The 17,864-nt window shown below is 41.3% G+C and overlaps 1 protein-coding gene across 2 annotated transcripts in view; it reads right to left on the minus strand.

Annotated features, from left to right (window-relative positions):
- The window catches only part of LETM2 (leucine zipper and EF-hand containing transmembrane protein 2), a 48,157-nt gene that overhangs the window by 18,489 nt on the left and 11,804 nt on the right, over nucleotides 1-17,864 (minus strand). For both annotated transcript variants that reach the window (XM_089661312.1, XM_089661311.1), the window contains exons 2-4: nucleotides 15,785-15,856; nucleotides 10,299-10,698; nucleotides 7,913-8,056 (exon numbers count right to left, since the gene is read on the minus strand). In XM_089661312.1, the coding sequence (XP_089517438.1) occupies nucleotides 7,913-8,056; nucleotides 10,299-10,698; nucleotides 15,785-15,834 (594 nt within the window). In that variant the 5' untranslated portion in view covers nucleotides 15,835-15,856. The remainder of the gene's footprint in view (nucleotides 1-7,912; nucleotides 8,057-10,298; nucleotides 10,699-15,784; nucleotides 15,857-17,864) is intronic.

The following is a 17,864-nucleotide window of genomic DNA, read 5'->3' on the forward strand; positions in this document are numbered from 1 at the left end:
CACACGGCACACCCACAGCTAAGGAGTTTGGCATAATATCAGTCTTTAGGTTACAAGATTTTAAACTGACAAGCAGCACTAAAAATATCAGAATAATGAAGGTCAAACACTGCATTCTTCTGCCAGCAACAAACAACAACATAGAAGAGATGTCCTACTTTTTGGGGCGAAATTCATCTAATTAGATTTGTCAATTTAAACATATGCATGGTGGATGTGATCAGATACAGCCAAATGTTTTGCCACTCCCTCTAGATGGAAAGCTCATGGTCTGGGCCCTCCTAATCCTCTTATCCTATTACTTTTTTTTTTTTAATTTAAATTTTATTTATTTTCCATATATATTGCACATTTCAGCATTATTCTCATACAAATTTACATATCTTTAATAACATTTCTAACTATCTCTATTCCCATTTACCACCCCTTCTCAATCTAATTTCCCCCCCACCCGAGGAAGAAAAACAAACAAAAAAAACAAAAAAAAAAACCCCATATAAACCCACCCACTCTGCATAATTCAATTATCCCTCTTCATACGCGAATATAGGGAATTTAAAACCTTCTATCCTTCTCACATAGTTACTCCATATATTTCACCATGTATTCTTCCCATGTTCTCCACCTCTTATAGAACAACCCCATCCTGTCTTCCTGCATATAACACAATCTCTCCATCTTACAAATTTGATTAGTTCTTTCCACCCAATCCTCTATCTTAGGCACCTCTGGTCTATGCCAAAACTTAGGTATCAGACCCTTCGCCGCATTTAGATAGCACCATATACCCGAATCCTTGTACTTATTTACTGATAACTCTGTACTATGTAGTAGACATACTGCTGGGTCCAGTCCTATCTTTATCCCGGAGATATTCTCAATTACTTGGACAATTATCTCCCAGAAACCTTGAATCTTTGGGCACTCCCACCATATATGATATAATGTGCCTATTTTTCCACATCCCCTCCAGCACTCTAGTGAATTTTCCCCACATATCTTATACTCAATATTCGGTGCAATGTGCCATCTCGTTAAACATTTATAATTTACCTCCACCTCTCTCATACTTATATTCTCGTGTATTAATCTATATATTTTCCTTTGTTTATCCTCATCTATCTCTATTCCCAGATCTATTTCCCATTTACCTATATACCTTGGTTTTGTGTAAGTGTCTAACTCAGTGAGGGTTTTATAAATTTTTGCAGTGCCTCGCCTCCCGTCACCTCGTGTTTCTAACAACCTCTCAAACAGGTTCCAATCCTCTCTCGATCTCAACGGTTTTGGGAGGTTTCTGACAAAGTGTTTTAATTGGTGATATTTCCATTCATCTATTTTAATAAAAAGTTCCCTTTTATCCCCTTTCAAATCCCCAAGTGTTCTCAATTCCTGTCCTTCCATTATATCTCTCAGTTGGATATCTTCTTTTCTAATCCATTTCCCTGTACTTTCCTCCTTACCTGGAGGAAAATAATCCATATTCCTCAGTGAAATTAATTGCGAGTTAAAATCCCATTTCATAAAATTTATGCAATTTATCCCAAACTTTAAAAACATTTAATGTAAAAACACTCGTGGTATCTTTTAGCCCTCTATATTGTGCTGGTGCCCATATAATTCTCTTCAAGGTAACTCCACTTAATTCATTCTCAATCTGAACCCACCTTTTCCCCTCAAAATTATGTGTCCAATCATAAATTCTCGCTAGGACTACTGCTTTATAGTACCTCTTAATATTTGGCACTCCCAAGCCTCCTCTCTCTTTATTTCTATTTAACAAGTCATATGATATTCTAGGTTTTTTATTTTTCCATATATATTTTGTTAACATCTTTTTTATTACTTTAAAAAAGACCTCCGGGATTTTGATTGGAATCATCTGAAATTTATAGAGGATTTTTGGTACGATTATCATTTTTATCAGGTTTATACGGCCTATCCAGGATGGGTTACCTCCCTCGAATCTCCTTAGTTCCTCCTTAATCTCATTTAAGAGTGGGATATAATTTAATTTATACAGGTTTGTACATGAAGCAGAAAGTTTCACCCCCAAATACTTTATCTCTCTGTTTTTCCATATAAAGGGGAATTCTTTTTGTATTTTTTCTTTTTCGCTGTTTGACAGGTTTACATTTAAGATCTCAGTTTTAGTTGGATTGATTTTCAAGTTTGATAGCTCCCCATAATCCTTTAAGCTCTTCATTAGATTTGGGAGTGTTATCCTAGGATTTCCCACATAGAACAATAGGTCATCCGCATAGGCAGCTACTTTATGTTCGACTTCCCCAATCTGCACTCCTTTTATATCTAAATTCTTCCTAATAGTTGCCAATAATGGTTCTAATGCCAATATATACAGCAATGGAGATAATGGACATCCCTGTCTAGTTCCATTTGACATTCTAATCGGTTCCGACCTCTCACCATTAACCATTACTATCGCTGAGGGCTCTCTATACAGCTTCCCTATCCACTCTCTCATTCTTACTCCTATTCCTAGAGTTTCTAGGGTATCCATCATAAAACTCCAATCCATTCTGTCGAATGCCTTTTCAGCATCGATCGAAAGTACTATTACCGGGGTTTTCCCCTTCCTAGCTTTCTGGATAAGCAACAGCGTTCTTAGGCCATTATCTGTGCCCTCCCTCCCTGGGACAAAACCCACCTGGTCCCCCTGGATCCATTCTGGCATAAGATCTTTTAATCTATTTGCTAGGACCTTTGCATATAGTTTGGTGTCTATGTTCAAGAGTGATATCGGTCTATAGCTAGAGCACTGAGAGGGATCCTTCTCCTCCTTTTGTATCAACACCACCTGGGCCTGTAAAGATTCCCCTCTCATCTCCATCTCTCCTCCCAGGGCATTCATATATTTCTTCAGTTTGGGTATTAACAGGTCACTGTATTTTTTATAGTATCTCACTGTGTAACCATCTGGGCCCGGGCTTTTCCCCGTCGAAGTATTCTTTAATGCTCTTATTATTTCTTCCTGTGTGATTTCCAAATCAAGGGAATTCAGTTGATCATTACTTAACTTCGGTAATCCTGCCTTTTTTAAATATTCCCTTCTTTTCTCTCTTCTCTCATTTCCGTTTATAATTACTGGGTCTTGGGAGGCAATATTATATAGCTTGCTGTAATATTCTTTAAACACCTCGATGATCTCTTTAGTAGAGTAAACCATTTCCCCCTTGGAGTTTTTTGTTTTCTCTATATAATTCCTATTTTTTTTTTTCCTCAAGGCTCTCATTAAATATTTTCCTGGTTTATCTCCCCATTTATATCTCTCACTTGCAACTTTATTAAAGACTCTTCTCTTCTCCTCCTCCATCAGTAGCTCTAGTTCTTTTTTATCACCTTCTGTCTTATCTTTTTTGATCTTTTATTTTTATGTAACTGCTCTAACTCAGCTATTTCTTTTAACAACCCAGTAAGTTTTTCTCTTCTTTCCCTTTTCTTTTTTGCCCCGGACGCAATCAGGATACCTCTTATATAAGCCTTATGGGCCTCCCACACTGTAGCCACCGACACCTCCCCTGTCTCATTCTCTTGAAAGTATCTTTCAATCTCTTCTCTAAGTTTTCGATCCACCTCCTGATCCAGGAGGAGAGCCTCGGTCAACTTCCAACCTATCCCACCTGTCAATCGTCTTCTCCACCTCATTTTCAGTGAAACAGGGGCATGATCCGAAAAAGACATCGCCTCTATCTCTACTTTATCCACCAAATCTATAAGCTGGTGATCTACTAATATATAATCCAATCTGGAGTACATCTCGTGTGCTTTGGAGAAGAAGGTATAATCTCTCTCTTTTCCATGAATCACTCTCCAAATATCCACCAGTTGACACTCATGGATCACCCTCTTCAGGATTCTCAAAGCTTTACCTCCCTCTCTTTGCACAGAAGATGTCGTATCCATTTGTGGGTCCATACAAAAATTCAAATCCCCTGCCACTATCAAACGTCCCTTCTTAAAGGCCATCAGTTTTCTCAGGACACCCTTCAGAAAAACTTCTGGTCTTTTATTTGGGCAGTAGATATTTACAATTGTACATTCTTGCTCTTGTAATCTACCCTTTAAGAACAGAAATCTCCCCTCAGGATCTACCTCTCTCTCGTCTATCTCCAGCCTTACATTTTTTGCAATCCCTATTGCTACTCCCTTAGCTCTCTTGATTGGGGAATCCGCATAAAACCATGTTGGATAATTTCTAGAGTACAACTTTATATTTGACTTAATCTCTAGGTGTGTCTCCTGCAGAAATACCACCGAAGCCTCCCTATGCTGTAGCTCCTTAAATAATTTAAAACTCTTCCCAGGACAGTTCAATCCCTTTACATTATAAGTTATAAAATCGGAGATCTTCCATCTATCATATCTTATCCTCTCTCTCTTTTCCTATCTCTTTCTCTTCCATTATGCAGAGTGTTGCCCCTAAAAACCCCGTCCTCCCTAACCCTCCCCCCCTGAGATCTCCCCCCCCCCCAACCTCCCACCTCCCCATCCCCCCCAGGCCTCCTATGCCTTCGGATCATTTTCCACCTCTGATCCCTCTATAGGGGTTCGACTCTGACCATGACCGCTCACCTTCCCCCCCTCCTCCCCGGTGTCCCCTTATCTATTGTTTCTCTATTTCCTCTTTTAACCAGCTGCCACATTCTTGACCCACAGCTGTCCACCTCTCCATCCCCCACTTCCCAACCAGGTATCTCTTGTCTCTGCAGTCCAAATTTATCACAAAAGTCTTCCATATCTTCCGGAGATCTTAATATAGCTGTAGTTCCATCCCTCCACCCAATTAAACTTATGTCCCGGCCCCATCTGTATTTCACATTATGTTTTTTCATCACTTCTAGTAGGGGTTTCAGTGATCTTTTCCTTCTCAGAGTCTCTGCTGTTAAATCTGCAAAAATTTGAATATTTTTTCCTTCGTATGTAATATTTGTTCTTCCTTTAATCTTTTTCCATATCTCTTCTCTATCTCCGTAGTTATGGAGTTTCACAATTATATCCCTTGGTTTTTCTACCCCTTTTTCTTGATGATATTTCCCAATCCTGTATACTTCATCCAATTTTAGCATCTCCTCATCCGATTTATCCATTATGGAGATCAAAATTTTGGCAGTTAGCTCTTTTAAATCTTCCCCCTGTGTCAGTTCCGGGACTCCTCTTACTCTGAGATTATTTCTCCTTTCTCTATTTTGTTGATCTTCCATCATATAAAGTAATCTCTTTTGTTCTTTTCTATCTTCCGTTATCCACTTCTCTAATTTTGGGATGGCCTGGGCATTGGCCTGAACCTTCTCCTCTATTTCCTCCACCCTAGTTAACAATTGTCCCAAGTCTTCGCGGATCATCCCCATCTCCTGCTTTATTGATTTTTCCAAGCCTTTAAACATTTCCGCCATTTCTTTTTTATTAGGTATTTGCAAATCTCTTTCAAGATCTCTCGGTTCCGTACCTTCCATTTGACTATTATATACTGGGCCCAGGGAAAGTCTCGGGCTATTATCCAAGCTTATTTCCAAATCACTTTTTCACTTATTCCCTGAGTTCTTTCTGGGGTAACATTTCCTTGTAACACATACTTCTTAATCGTACCAGTTTGGGTGTTCTTAGGCCCGCTCCCTTTGGTATTTTTACCTTTCATATTGTTTTTGAAACTTTTTACTCTTATTTCAAGGAACTCCTGTTCTCTTACTCCTCCCAATCTTCAGACCCGCCCTAGGAATCTCCTTTTTCTTTTATTTTTCAGATTGAATATTTAATACAATGTCTTATTATAGGCACATAGGAATCTAGTACGTGAACTCAATGCGTATAAAAGTCTAATATACAAGTCCAATGTATAAAGAGTGTTACAGAGGACCTGCAGGAAAACCCGCGGTCATCACTCACCCTCCACGTTGGAACTTCACTCCAGAAGCGTTCCTCCTCTGTAATTGTGTCCTCTAGTCTCCTCTTGAAGGGATTCCTAGGGGTCTCATATAACTCCTATGATTTATCTTCTCATCACATGTCTCCTTAGATTATAGGTGGTATACAGCGCAGTATACAACACGGGTTAATAATATAACAGAGATAGGAGAAATATGGAAGTTGGAGGGTTTAGCCGTATTGAGAAGGTGATAATATGAAATTGTTAGACTGTAGACTGTAGAGCTGGTATGGTATGTAGATAGTTTAGAGGTGGGGGTAGATAGAGGAGACAGGACGATGGATAGAGGAGACAGGGCGACGGTAAGCAGCTGAGACTATTATAGTATATTGTGGGGCAATATGTAATTTACCTTCCACCTCTTCACCCTCTTGTTCAGATGCCGGGCAGTCTCTCTCTTTATCACACTCGGAGCTCCCAGAGCTCCTCCGCGGCTTCCCACGTGTCGGGGCCGCTCCAATGCCTCGACCGTCTCACTGGCGTCTCCCTGGCAACCCTACTCCTCCTCCGAAGCCGCCACGAGACGCCAGAGGAAAACACGAGGCGTCCTTCTCCCGGCTCTCTCCTGGATCCAGGCTCCGACCGTCTCCCCGGCAACTCCACTCCTCTTCTGCAGGCGCCGGCGGTCGCCAGTGGAGAACCCCAAAGCGTCCCCCCTCCGGCTCTCTCTCCGGCACTCTCCTGGGTCCCAGCAGCGCAACCGTCCCCGGAACTCCGCGACCTCTCTCCAGCGGGTGAGTTACCGCTCACCCTCCATGCAGCTGGTCTCTCTGGTCTCTCTATCGGGGCCTCATGGGGAGGATAGACGAGGGGAGGCTAACGGAGAGTGTTTGCTACCCACTCTTCCGAGCCGCCATAGTCAGGCTCCACCCCCCCCTCTTATCCTATTACTGTTCCAGCTCCCAAACATTTGTAAAGTGCTGCTTAAACTGTCGGCACTAAAAAGAAACCTGGTATCATAAAAATAATAACACTTGGGCCCCATGTACATGGGACGTCTCTGAACGATGGAAACTGACTGCTGGAAAACGTAGGTTAAAAAAAGTCTGTTTAGCCGCGTTTGCATAACGCGTTTCTGTGCGTTTGCGTTTAGAAGCATTTTTTAAAGATAAGCACAGGAGAACCTCCCAAATACCCAGAATGCACTGAAAAGTGGTAAATTATTAACTATTTCAGACTGTTTCAGAGAAATACACACATTAGAAGCAGAGACAGCAGTATGTGTTGAGATAATTAGGTGTGAATTGCTCATTAACATTTTTGTTTCCAAGGGTGGGAGAGGTCTGAGGTGTGAACGGGTCATTACAATGTGCGACAAGCTTGGTAGGAACTTCCTGTGTTAAGTGTTTTGTCCATCTGAGCACCTTGAAAACTCTTCGCATGAATTTTTCATGATGGGAAAAAAGGCTCTGGACAGCATTGGGAACAGGAAGAGTTCAAAAATTCAAAAGCAAATGCTTATAAATGTGATTTGCCGCGTTTACCAGAGGTTTGCGTTTGAAACTCTGATAAAAATCAACTTCTGAACGCAAGTTTGTTGCGTTTAAAAAAAAAAAAAAAAACGACTGCAAACTCAAATGCCTGTAAACGACTGTAAACAAAGATGTGTACATGGACACATAGGAAAACAAAGGAGAGTTCAGGGGCTGCTGAAAAAAACGCTGAACAGCTCCTGAACGTGAGTTTATCAGCTGCAGTGTGCATGAGCCCTTATAGCAATTTTCTAGTATATTTGTGGAAATTTTCCTGAACCCTTCTGGATAACACTGTACATCTAGGCAACACTCATCAGCATTATCTCACAAAGCAGCCTCTGCTGGTCAAGAACGTGCACTATTTACCCTTCCTGAGATGGCAGAACACATTGTAATAGCAACGTAAAGGAAAAAACAAAAAAAAACCAACAAATGCATTCAGAATATTGGGAGGACATCTAGTAAATGGATTTGTTGCTCAAGTCTAACTGACCTTTTTGGATTCTGTCTCAAAAGTAGACGGTAACATTTCCGGGAAGAGCTTCAGAAAGACAGGCAGAAGAAACTCCATGAAGGGGACAATAACAAACACCATAAACGGCACCAGTCGGAAAAGATCTGCACAGGTTCTCATCAGCTATAAACAAAACACACAACTGTCACTACATTGTAATCAGGGACTTTACGATTTATTAATAATGTTAGAGAATATTAGTATATAGCAGAGACGAGTAGCGACTCGCAGCAATCAGATTCGTTTTCAGCATGAGAAAGGTGAAAACCAGCAAAATGTCTGCTATAATCTAATCCACAGTTTTGACCTTTGCAGAGTCTAGGTACTAATGAAGCCCATGGTATATGCAATTTCTTTCAAAGAAAATCTCTTTAGTCCCTACATCTGTACAATCAGTGTTGATGGGGGAATCCCTCCTATTGGCTTCTGCTGCCAGGGAGCCTTCCTGGCCAGCAGAACATAATGATTACTGTTAGCTGCTATAGCTACCAGCAGCAATCATATGTACAAAAATCCGACAGGCTGGTTGTACCCAAGTCACTTGATGGATTGACTTGGGTGTAAGCAGCCTGCCCATAGATCTATCAAATCTCGGCCAGTCTCTGCTGAATCGGCAGACATTTGCTCCCTCTATGGCTGGCTTTAGCCTGGTGTATCTGGCAGTGAATACCACTTGATTCAAACTTTTAGAAAGTAAGTCATTTTTCAGTGAAAGTTTGAAGCTGCTGGTTGCTGGAGAATCACACCAGTTATGGGTTAGGATGGCTTCACACTGCCCAAATGTGGTCCTGCTATACTTTGGGCAAAACACTGCTAACCCATACGTTTTGTGCAGGTTACTTAGGCTTTCCTATAGACTTCTATGATGTCCTGCAATTTTGGTGCAGTTTCAGAAAGTGAACCAAAGATGCAGCTTGCAGGAGTTTGGTGCACACTAAAACCGCAGGACCTCATAGAAGTCTATTGGAAAGTGAAGCTAACCTGCATGAAAACCACGGATTAGCTGCACTGTAGCAAAAGCGCAGCTGGCCTTAGTGGAAAATTCAGTGATGTTGAAATGGACCGTTACTTGCAAAAAAATTATAAAATAATAGGAGGCTTTGCATGTCTCTTCTGTTAAATAATTAACCAAAAAAACAAATTCTCTGTGAGATGGAAAGAATATTGCCATGTGCCAGGGACCTCACAAGTGTTACATCACAAGTGGCCATCCAAGTAAACTGGAGTGAGGACGGCAGCATGGTTATCACTGGAGAAGGGTCACCGGTAGTAGAGTCTGCCATAACATGCTAATACGCTGTTGACACTTGCACATTATCACAACTCTGAGGACTACAGTATCGCTTTATAGTGACCTGTCTTTAGCAACAGTGCTGAAGTGCAGGCACCCTGCCGTGTCTCCACATCAATTTCTGTGCTTCTGCAAAGCCCCCTGGATCCAATCCAAGCACTAGACTGTACACAGGGTATCAACGTCTCTAAAAATTAATAAGCAGTTTCACCCACTAAACTTTTCCACCTGGCATTCAACTTTCAAATTCCAGAACCTCAGTGAGCAGTAGAGGATCTGCCACTTATTTTAGAAGTAAATCCTGCAAATACTCAGATGCAAAATTCGCAAATTTCTTCTCCAGCATCTTCTTGGTTGCTTCTGGGCTGCCTTGAGTGGCCAGCCAGGAATGTTGCAGCTCTTGCAAATGTACACAGGAATCAATTAATTCCAAGAATGTAGCAGGCAGGTAAGTTCTTTTATTTCAGAAGCAGCATAGCATACCTCTATTGGGAAAAAAGAGCCAGCCTGTTCATACTTTAGTTTTTAAGCGCAGTTCCACTTTAGGAGTTGACTGACAGATGACAGATTTAGTTTCAGTAGGAGGTTGAGTTTAAAAGTGTATGTACTGTATAATTTTAACCTTTTTTTTAGATACAGTCGGAATTTTGGATCACTTTTTGTCTCTGTGACAATGTCATAACAATAGAGAGAAGGGATCATGGAGTGGGGCCACAGATGGCAATAATGTTCCCCACACTAACCAAAACTGAGGAAAATTGGTTTGGCTACACTTTATGACTTTTACAAAAGTCGAGGCCCTAGGGGCTTAGAATTCAAAGAGCTCTGCAAAGATCAATGTATAACTAAAGACAGGGTCAGGTTAATTTTACCTAGGGATACATTTACCTACGGATACATCAAAGCTTTGGTTTCAACTATCAAACACTCTTTCTCCCACAGTAGATTAAAAATGTGGTGGGTGTAATAGGTTGCTTTGGTCCAAACAGGAGGCTTGTCCTCCAAATACGTACTTCCATATCATGGAGCCTTTTATATTCAAATGCACTTTTGAGGAACATCTTAACAACCTACCCTTCTCCTTTCTCTCCTGCTCAGCACCTGCCCATGTAAAAGCCTCCAAACCATTCGCGCAGCCGTTTTGGTGTCAATCCAGAGCAATCGGAAGCCGTGATAAAAGTGTTTAATTTCATCCACCACTCTCTGGCCCAATGACTTGCGCACAATTTGCGGAGCTTGCTCAGGCTCCGGTGTAGGAGGCGACTGTGTAGGAGGCGACTGTGTAGGAGGATCCGGTGGAGGTAAATTCTGGAGTCGTAACATAGACGTATGGTAATTCCGGTCACATGTGGAGAGGTAGGGCAACGTGAAGGGCGCCCGACAGCTTGAAAGGGGAGGTAACCAGCTATTTTGGTTGAAGGATATGGAGGTGTAGACAGGGCAGCATTTCTTCTGTAGTACAAGACAGGAGACCCTGTGGATTTAGAAGCAGACCGATGAGATTATTGTTTATAGTGCAGTATCAGTAAAGAAAATATAATCAGAAGTAGCAGAATTCACAACTGTTTCTCAACAAATAAAGCAAAACACTTTAATAGTTGGAGAACTGTAGCCAGCCCCATGCCATCACCATTTCTTTTCCATCCTCTATAGACCCTGCCTGTAATACCAAAGCAAAATATGGAAAAATGGCCATGAAAGATGGCAGCAGCCTTAAATCTCCTGCCAAGGAAACTCCCCATGGGATCCTCACAGGAATATAATCGGATGTCATGTTCACCAATTGCATGTTATTTAGGTTTTGGACTAGAGGATGAGTGTGGACGAGTGTACACATCACTGTACCAGACAGTCCATTTAATTTAACAGTTGTCAACTTTTTGTAACCATCTGATATTTTTTTCTTCTTTTACAAAATTGTAAAAGTCATCAAGAGGCAGATGAAGAATCAAATTTGTCAGGTCAGTGAAAATGCGTAGATGCAGTACAAGGATTTCCCCAAGAAGACTACATATTTCCAAAAAAGATTACAATTGCAGAAAATTATAAAAACACCTGTGAAGGGGAGGGGAGATTAAAGAAAAAAAAAAAAAGGTCTAAACTTGTATGTTGCCCATACTACACAAAGTAAAAGTTCCACTTAACAGGAAGGACTGTAAGCACTAAACATTCACCCTCCCTGCCATTATGGTACATTGCCAAACCAAGAAACACCTAGGTATGGGAAACCATGTAACACCCAGGTATTGGGGAACATGGTATACTCTTCCTACTTCTCCAAAGGCCCAAGAACTGTCATGAGAGGAGGAGCGCATGGCCTTATGTAACTTTTACATTGCTTATGTCTAAATTCACACATGCATCTCAGTTGGTGTAATGTTAGTCCAGGTATAGTGTTATGGTCCCTTCTGTAAAGGTACTTTGCCTTCAGTGACCAAGTTCACTTGTCCAGTCCACCAACTGTGTGGGTCTCAGTACAAAGTAGTCTTTTTCACATCAGCTGATTGGTTAGCACTGATAAGTGTTGGGATTATTTGCTTATATTAGTAGGTGTGTTCCTGGAAGTCTAGCCTCATTGGACTACAAGGATCTAGGATTTAAAAATAGATCGAACAGTTGAACTAAGTATTTAACCCTTTCGCTGCCAGAGTTTTGGCACATACGTTTAAAAAAATCATTTTGAGCCTGAAGATTACACAAAACCCCCAAACATGATATATTTCCTGAAAGTAGACACCCTAGAGAATAATATAGCGGTAGATCCAATTTTTTATGTTTCACGATATTACCACGAATGTCTAAGAAACCCATAATTTCAGTAAAAAACACACGAAAAGTGAATTTTTAGGGCAAACAAACGCAACAAATTATCCAAATTTTGGTAAAATATAAAAGATGAGGTTGCACAAGAGCAAATAGATATGAAACATGTAAAATCTTAAATTTGTGTGCACCTGTGAAAGAGCGACAAACTTCAGTACCCTTACCCTATATTTTCTATAGGCAATGCTTCAAAGCCCCTACAGTTCATCAGTTTGGTGTTCGAAGGAAGACGTGTGCTAGAATTATTGCTCTCACTCCAGTAATATTTAACACGTGTATCGCAATCAACGTTTTCACACGTAGGTGCCTTCGACATGTGCATTTAAATTCGTACATGCGCATATGTGTGGGTTGGAGGGGGCCTCAAATTTTTGTTCTGGGTGGTGGGGTGGTTTTATGCTTGGGTGTAACTATTTTTTTTGCAATGAAAAACTTTTTTTTTGCTTAACTTTTTTTAATCACATAGGAGACACAAAGTCCCAGATGTGATGATTTTTAGGTGACATGTTCTCTTTAATACAGTATATATTTAGTATAAAAGACCCTGCATGTCTCCTCTGGGCTCCACTGAATGTATTACAATGCAGATCACATTGCAATCCATTCCTCCCTAGCTATTCTAGCCAGGAAGTGTGACAGGGTGACCCATAAGTGACGTCATACATGTCGCTTTCCGGGTCACAGCAAGAAGGGAAGGAGAGCAGACGTGTGTCTGCTCTCGACTCTTCCCTCCACCCGCCATGTCGGCCCTGGGCCCACAAATGGGCAGGAGTCTCCTTTTCAGTTTTATACACAATTCTGGTGGCTGCAGCCAAAGGGTTAAACATACTGTAGATTGGACAGTTGAGCCCAGGATTTAAAAACAGACCAGGAATTACAATCAGATCACACAGTTGAACCCAGGATTTAAAAATATATCAAACAGCTAAGACCTGGATTTAAAAAAACAGTCTATGATTTAAAAATAGATTGAACAGTGGAATCCAGGATTTAAAAACAGCCCAGAATTTAGAAACAGGTCGCACAGTTGAACCCAGGATTTAAAAAACAGATCAAATAGCTAAGCCCAGGATTTAAAAATAGATCACAAAGCTGAACCTAGGATTTAAAAACAGATCGAATAGTTGAACCCAGGCTATAAAAATAGACTTCACAACTGAGCAAAGGATGAAAAAATGAATTGACAGTTGAGCCCAGGATTAAAAAATAAACTGCTCAAAAAAATTAAAAGAACACTTTTTAATCAGAGTCTAGCATCAAGTCAATTAAACTCCTGGGATATTGATCTGGTCAGTTAAATAGCAGAGGGGGTTGTTAATCAGTTTCAGCTGCTTTGGTGTTAATGCAATTAACAAAAGGTGCACTAGATAGGCAACAATGAGACAACCCCCAAAACAGGAATGGTTTTACAGGTGGAGGCCACTGACATTCTTTTCCCTATTCATCTTTTCTGACTGTTTTTCACTAGTTTTGCATTTGGCTAGGGTCAGTGTCACTACTGAAGGCATGAGGTGATACCTGGATCCTACAGAGGTTGTTGCACAGGCAGTCCAATTTCTCCAGGATGGTACATCAATACGTGTCATTGCCAGAAGGTTTGCGGTGTCTCCCAGCACATTCTCAAGAGCATGGAGGAGATTCCAGGAGACAGGAGGTTAAGAGGTGGATAGGGCCATAGAAAGTCCTTAACCCATCAGAACTAGTATTTGCTCCTTTGTGCCAGGAGGAACAGGATGAGCACTGTCAGAGCTCTACAAAATGACTTCCAGCAGGCCACTGGTGTGAATGTCTCTGACCAAACAATCAAACAGACTTCATGGGGGTGGCCTGAGGGCCCAATGTCCTTTAGTGGGCCCTGTGCTCACTGCCTGGCACCATAGAGCTCGATTGGCATTTGCCAACAGCAGAATTGGCAGGTCCGCCACTAGCGCCCTGTGCTTTCACAGATGAGAGCAGGTTCACCCTGAACACGTGACAGACATGAAAGGGTCTCTAGAAGCCGTGGAGAACTTTATGCTGCCTGTAACATTGTTCAGCATAACCATTTTGGTGGTGGGCCAGTGATGATCTGGGGAGGCATATCCATGGAGGGACATACAGACCTCTACAGGCTAGACAATGGTACCCTGACTGCCATTAAGTATCGGGATGAAATCATTGGACCCATTGTCAGACCCTACACTGGTGCAGTGGGTCCTGGGTTCCTCCTGGTGCACGACAATGCCCGGCGTCATGTGGAGAGAGTATGCAGGCAGTTCCTGGAGGATGAAGGAATTGATACCATTGAATGGTCCCCACACTCGCCTGACCTAAATCCAATAGAACACCTCTGGGATATCATGTTTCGGTCCATCCGACACTGCCAGGTTGCATCTCAGACTGTCCAGGGGCTCAGTGATGCCTTGGTCCAGATCTGGGAGGAAATACCCCAGGACACCATCCATCATCTCATTAGGAGCATGCCCCAACATTGTCAGACATGCATTAAAGAATGTGGGGGCCATACAAACTACTGAGTACCATTTTGAGTTGCTGCAATGAAGTTTCAGCAAAATGGACTAGCCTGCTGTATCATTTTTTCACTTTGATTTTCAAAGTGTCCTTAAATTCAGTCCTCTGTAGGTGGATAATTTTCATTACCATCAAATGAAGGGGCATCCTTACATTCCTAACACATTACCCAGCCCATATCAGTATACATATTAAACATGATATTTTTCCCCATTGAGATCTGATGTGTTTTCAAAGCATTCTTTTAATTTTTTTGAGCAGTGTAGATCGCACAGCTGAGCCCAGAGTTTAAAAATAGATCGAACAGTTGAACCTAGGATTTAAAAATGGATAAAACTTTTGTAACTCTGATCAGACAGCTGTAAAGCCGCTCTGGATTACTTTTAAATGAAAGCCAATTGCCGGCTGAGAAAACCGATACTAGGATCATGACTGCAGATGCAGTCATGGTCCTGGCACAACAGCTTTTGCCGAGGCTGTGCCCAACCTTTATGTCCTGGCACAGCCCTTTGGCACATCTTTGCAAGAGCAGGGGATTTTGTACACATACAATGCAAGTTTGGGAAATTCATGACAGCCCCACCATTGTGCATTCACATGGGGATCCTGTAAGTGTGCAGATGTGCTGCAAGGTTCTTCCATGACCCGAGGAAGAGGAGGAGGCAGGGCAAAATTAAAGTCAATTTAGGTCGATATTTGGATTTAAGCTGTTTTAAAAAATTATACTGTTGCCGTTTATTGCGTCATGTATTAAACATTTATGCACTTGTAAAGTTAGTGAAAGGTCCACTCTAAAGTGGAACTTTAATCGGAAAACTAAGTCCTGCTAGATCACTTTAGGCTGGCCCGTTTTGCACGTAAAGCTATGGAAAACAGTATTACTGAGGTTTAAACAGTATAGGCTCCTGTTTTACACTAGCTCTTCCTGTTCTGCACATGCTCAGTTGCTCTCTATTTTAAGGCACTGTGCTGAAAATCTAGAGGCTGATCTGCTACAGCCTAAAGATTTACAGCTGCTCAGGACTGTTGGCTTCAGCAAAATGGAAACCTTCAGCAAATTGAAACAGGAACAATGCCGGATGAAATTTTCAGCACACACCAATTTTGGTCACATAATTATTAATGTGGAATGTATGTTCCTTGCTAAAGAAAATAATTTTTTAACAAGTTGTTATGGGTAAATTTCCACTTTACGTTTGAAAATACTTTATCTATCTATCTCTTACCGGGATCGGACAGCAGGTAAAACAATGCTGCAAGTGGTGTAAGCTGCCATGTCTTCTGAAACCACCTTAAAGCTGCAAAGACAAAAAAGAAAAAAAGGTTAATTTTTCATTTCCACCCTATAATTACAACTACAGAATTCCAGCTTTAACACATCTGTCACGTCCTTTAATTAAAATTTTTTTACAAATATTTTATTATTAGACAGAAAAGCAAAAATAATAATTGTGCATACAACACAACAACCAGTTGAACTGATTGCTTGGACTATCAAAAAACACCCCAAAAAAAAGTTAAAAGCAGAGCTTAGGGACCACTTTTAATAATCCACTGATGGACACCAAAAACATACATACTTACCCTGATCTGAACACAGGGCATGATGGCAGAACATTTCCATTATAATTTATGGGCAGGGAATATTATAACTCCCAACATGATCTGACCAGTGTAAATAATCAGAACATGATCACAAGAACATTCTATTACAATCTGTACAGAATGATATGGATATTGAAGTCTGACAGCCAAGCCAAAACTTGATGAGCCTTATTTATAGTTTTAGGTGATCATATATGAGGGTTACTTACTAAAACTGCATGGTGCAAAATCTGGTGCAGCGCTGCATGTAAAACAAAAAAAAAACAAAAAAAAAAACAAAACAGGTTTTATTGTTCTAGCTTAGCTGAACAAGCTGAAGTTAGAAGCCGATTGGCTACTATGCACAGCAGCACCAGATACTGAGTGCTCTAGTTTTAGTAAATTCCCCCCTATGTCATCTATCACACTTTCGGTTTCCCACATTTTAGATCAGTTTGTCCCCACCCCGAAATACAATTTGTCCCCCTCTTATCACCTGATAAGACAGATTGTGTGAAGTCACTCTGCACATGCTCAGTTTGGTGTGTATTACTAGAGAGGTTGTTTTTGTTTTTCTTGGGAGAGTACATGTGATCAGCACAGGGCCAATCATCACTGTCCAGACAGAGGTCAGGGGTTCTGCATCCTCCTAGAGCAGAATGAAAACTCCTCCTACAAGCTTTACCCAGTGCTCTGCTGGACACTGATAGAAGTCACAAGACTGCTGATGAGAAAAGGTATTTAGCAGTTTATATTTACTAAAATTATTGCATTTCCATGTTTTGTGTACTGTGGGAGACCAGATATAGTGAATGCAGGGTCCGGGGAGACCAGACATAGTGAATGCAGAGTCCTGGATTAAGTAACACTTTAAAAAAAAAAAAAAAAAAAAAACACACAAAAGTTTGAGTAAAGAGGGAAAGGTCAGTAGAAGGCAGCAGGGGACATGGAAAGGGACAGAACGGTGGCTATGAGACATCTTAGGTGGAAGCCTCAAAGAAGGTCCATGGGTTCCAAACCCTTTCATAGCTACAAAACATATTATTTAGCCCGGCCATGAGAACTTCCATAAGTTTGATCTTTTGCATACAAGAGTGTATATCAAGTTTGTCTTTGTATCTGTCGCCATTGGATGACAATCAGACATCCGGTAGCTGTTAACACATGTAAAGTCCGTCTTTTGGCATCCTTTCCTTTGACATATTGAGTGGTGGGAGACCAAGCAAGAATATGGCCGGGTTGAGCTTAAAGGATAAGTTCACCTCTGAAATAGGTTACATGTTGCACCCATTTGTGGAAAAACACTGCAAGCATTAAATGATCATTCAGTGCCTGTTCACACCAGAATGCGGTGTGGGAAACTCCCATTCCTTGAATGCCTCCTGCACCGTGTTCCAAACGCACTGGGTGTGCGATCTGCTGTGTCACTGTATTTCTAAGGACACCCCAAACACAGATCACAAGCACAGTTCGTTTGCCTGCACTGGATCACATGATACCATGCATTCTGGGAGATGTGCGTTTTTGAAAAGTAGTGCATGCACTACATTTGTTGCATATATTGGCAGCAGAAACATATTGATTGAAAATAGTGTTATAGGCATTTTGTCAATAGATGCAAAGTCACGTCTCAGACTTTCATGCAAAAACACCCTCTAGTGCAGGGGTGTCAAACTGGCAGCCTTCCAGCTGTTGGGAAACTACAAGTCCCATCATGCCTCT

This window comes from Staurois parvus, unplaced genomic scaffold, assembly GCF_062004578.1.
Source record: "Staurois parvus isolate SC_StPar_1 unplaced genomic scaffold, SC_StPar_1.0 ptg001328l, whole genome shotgun sequence".
Taxonomy (NCBI): Eukaryota; Metazoa; Chordata; class Amphibia; order Anura; family Ranidae; genus Staurois; species Staurois parvus.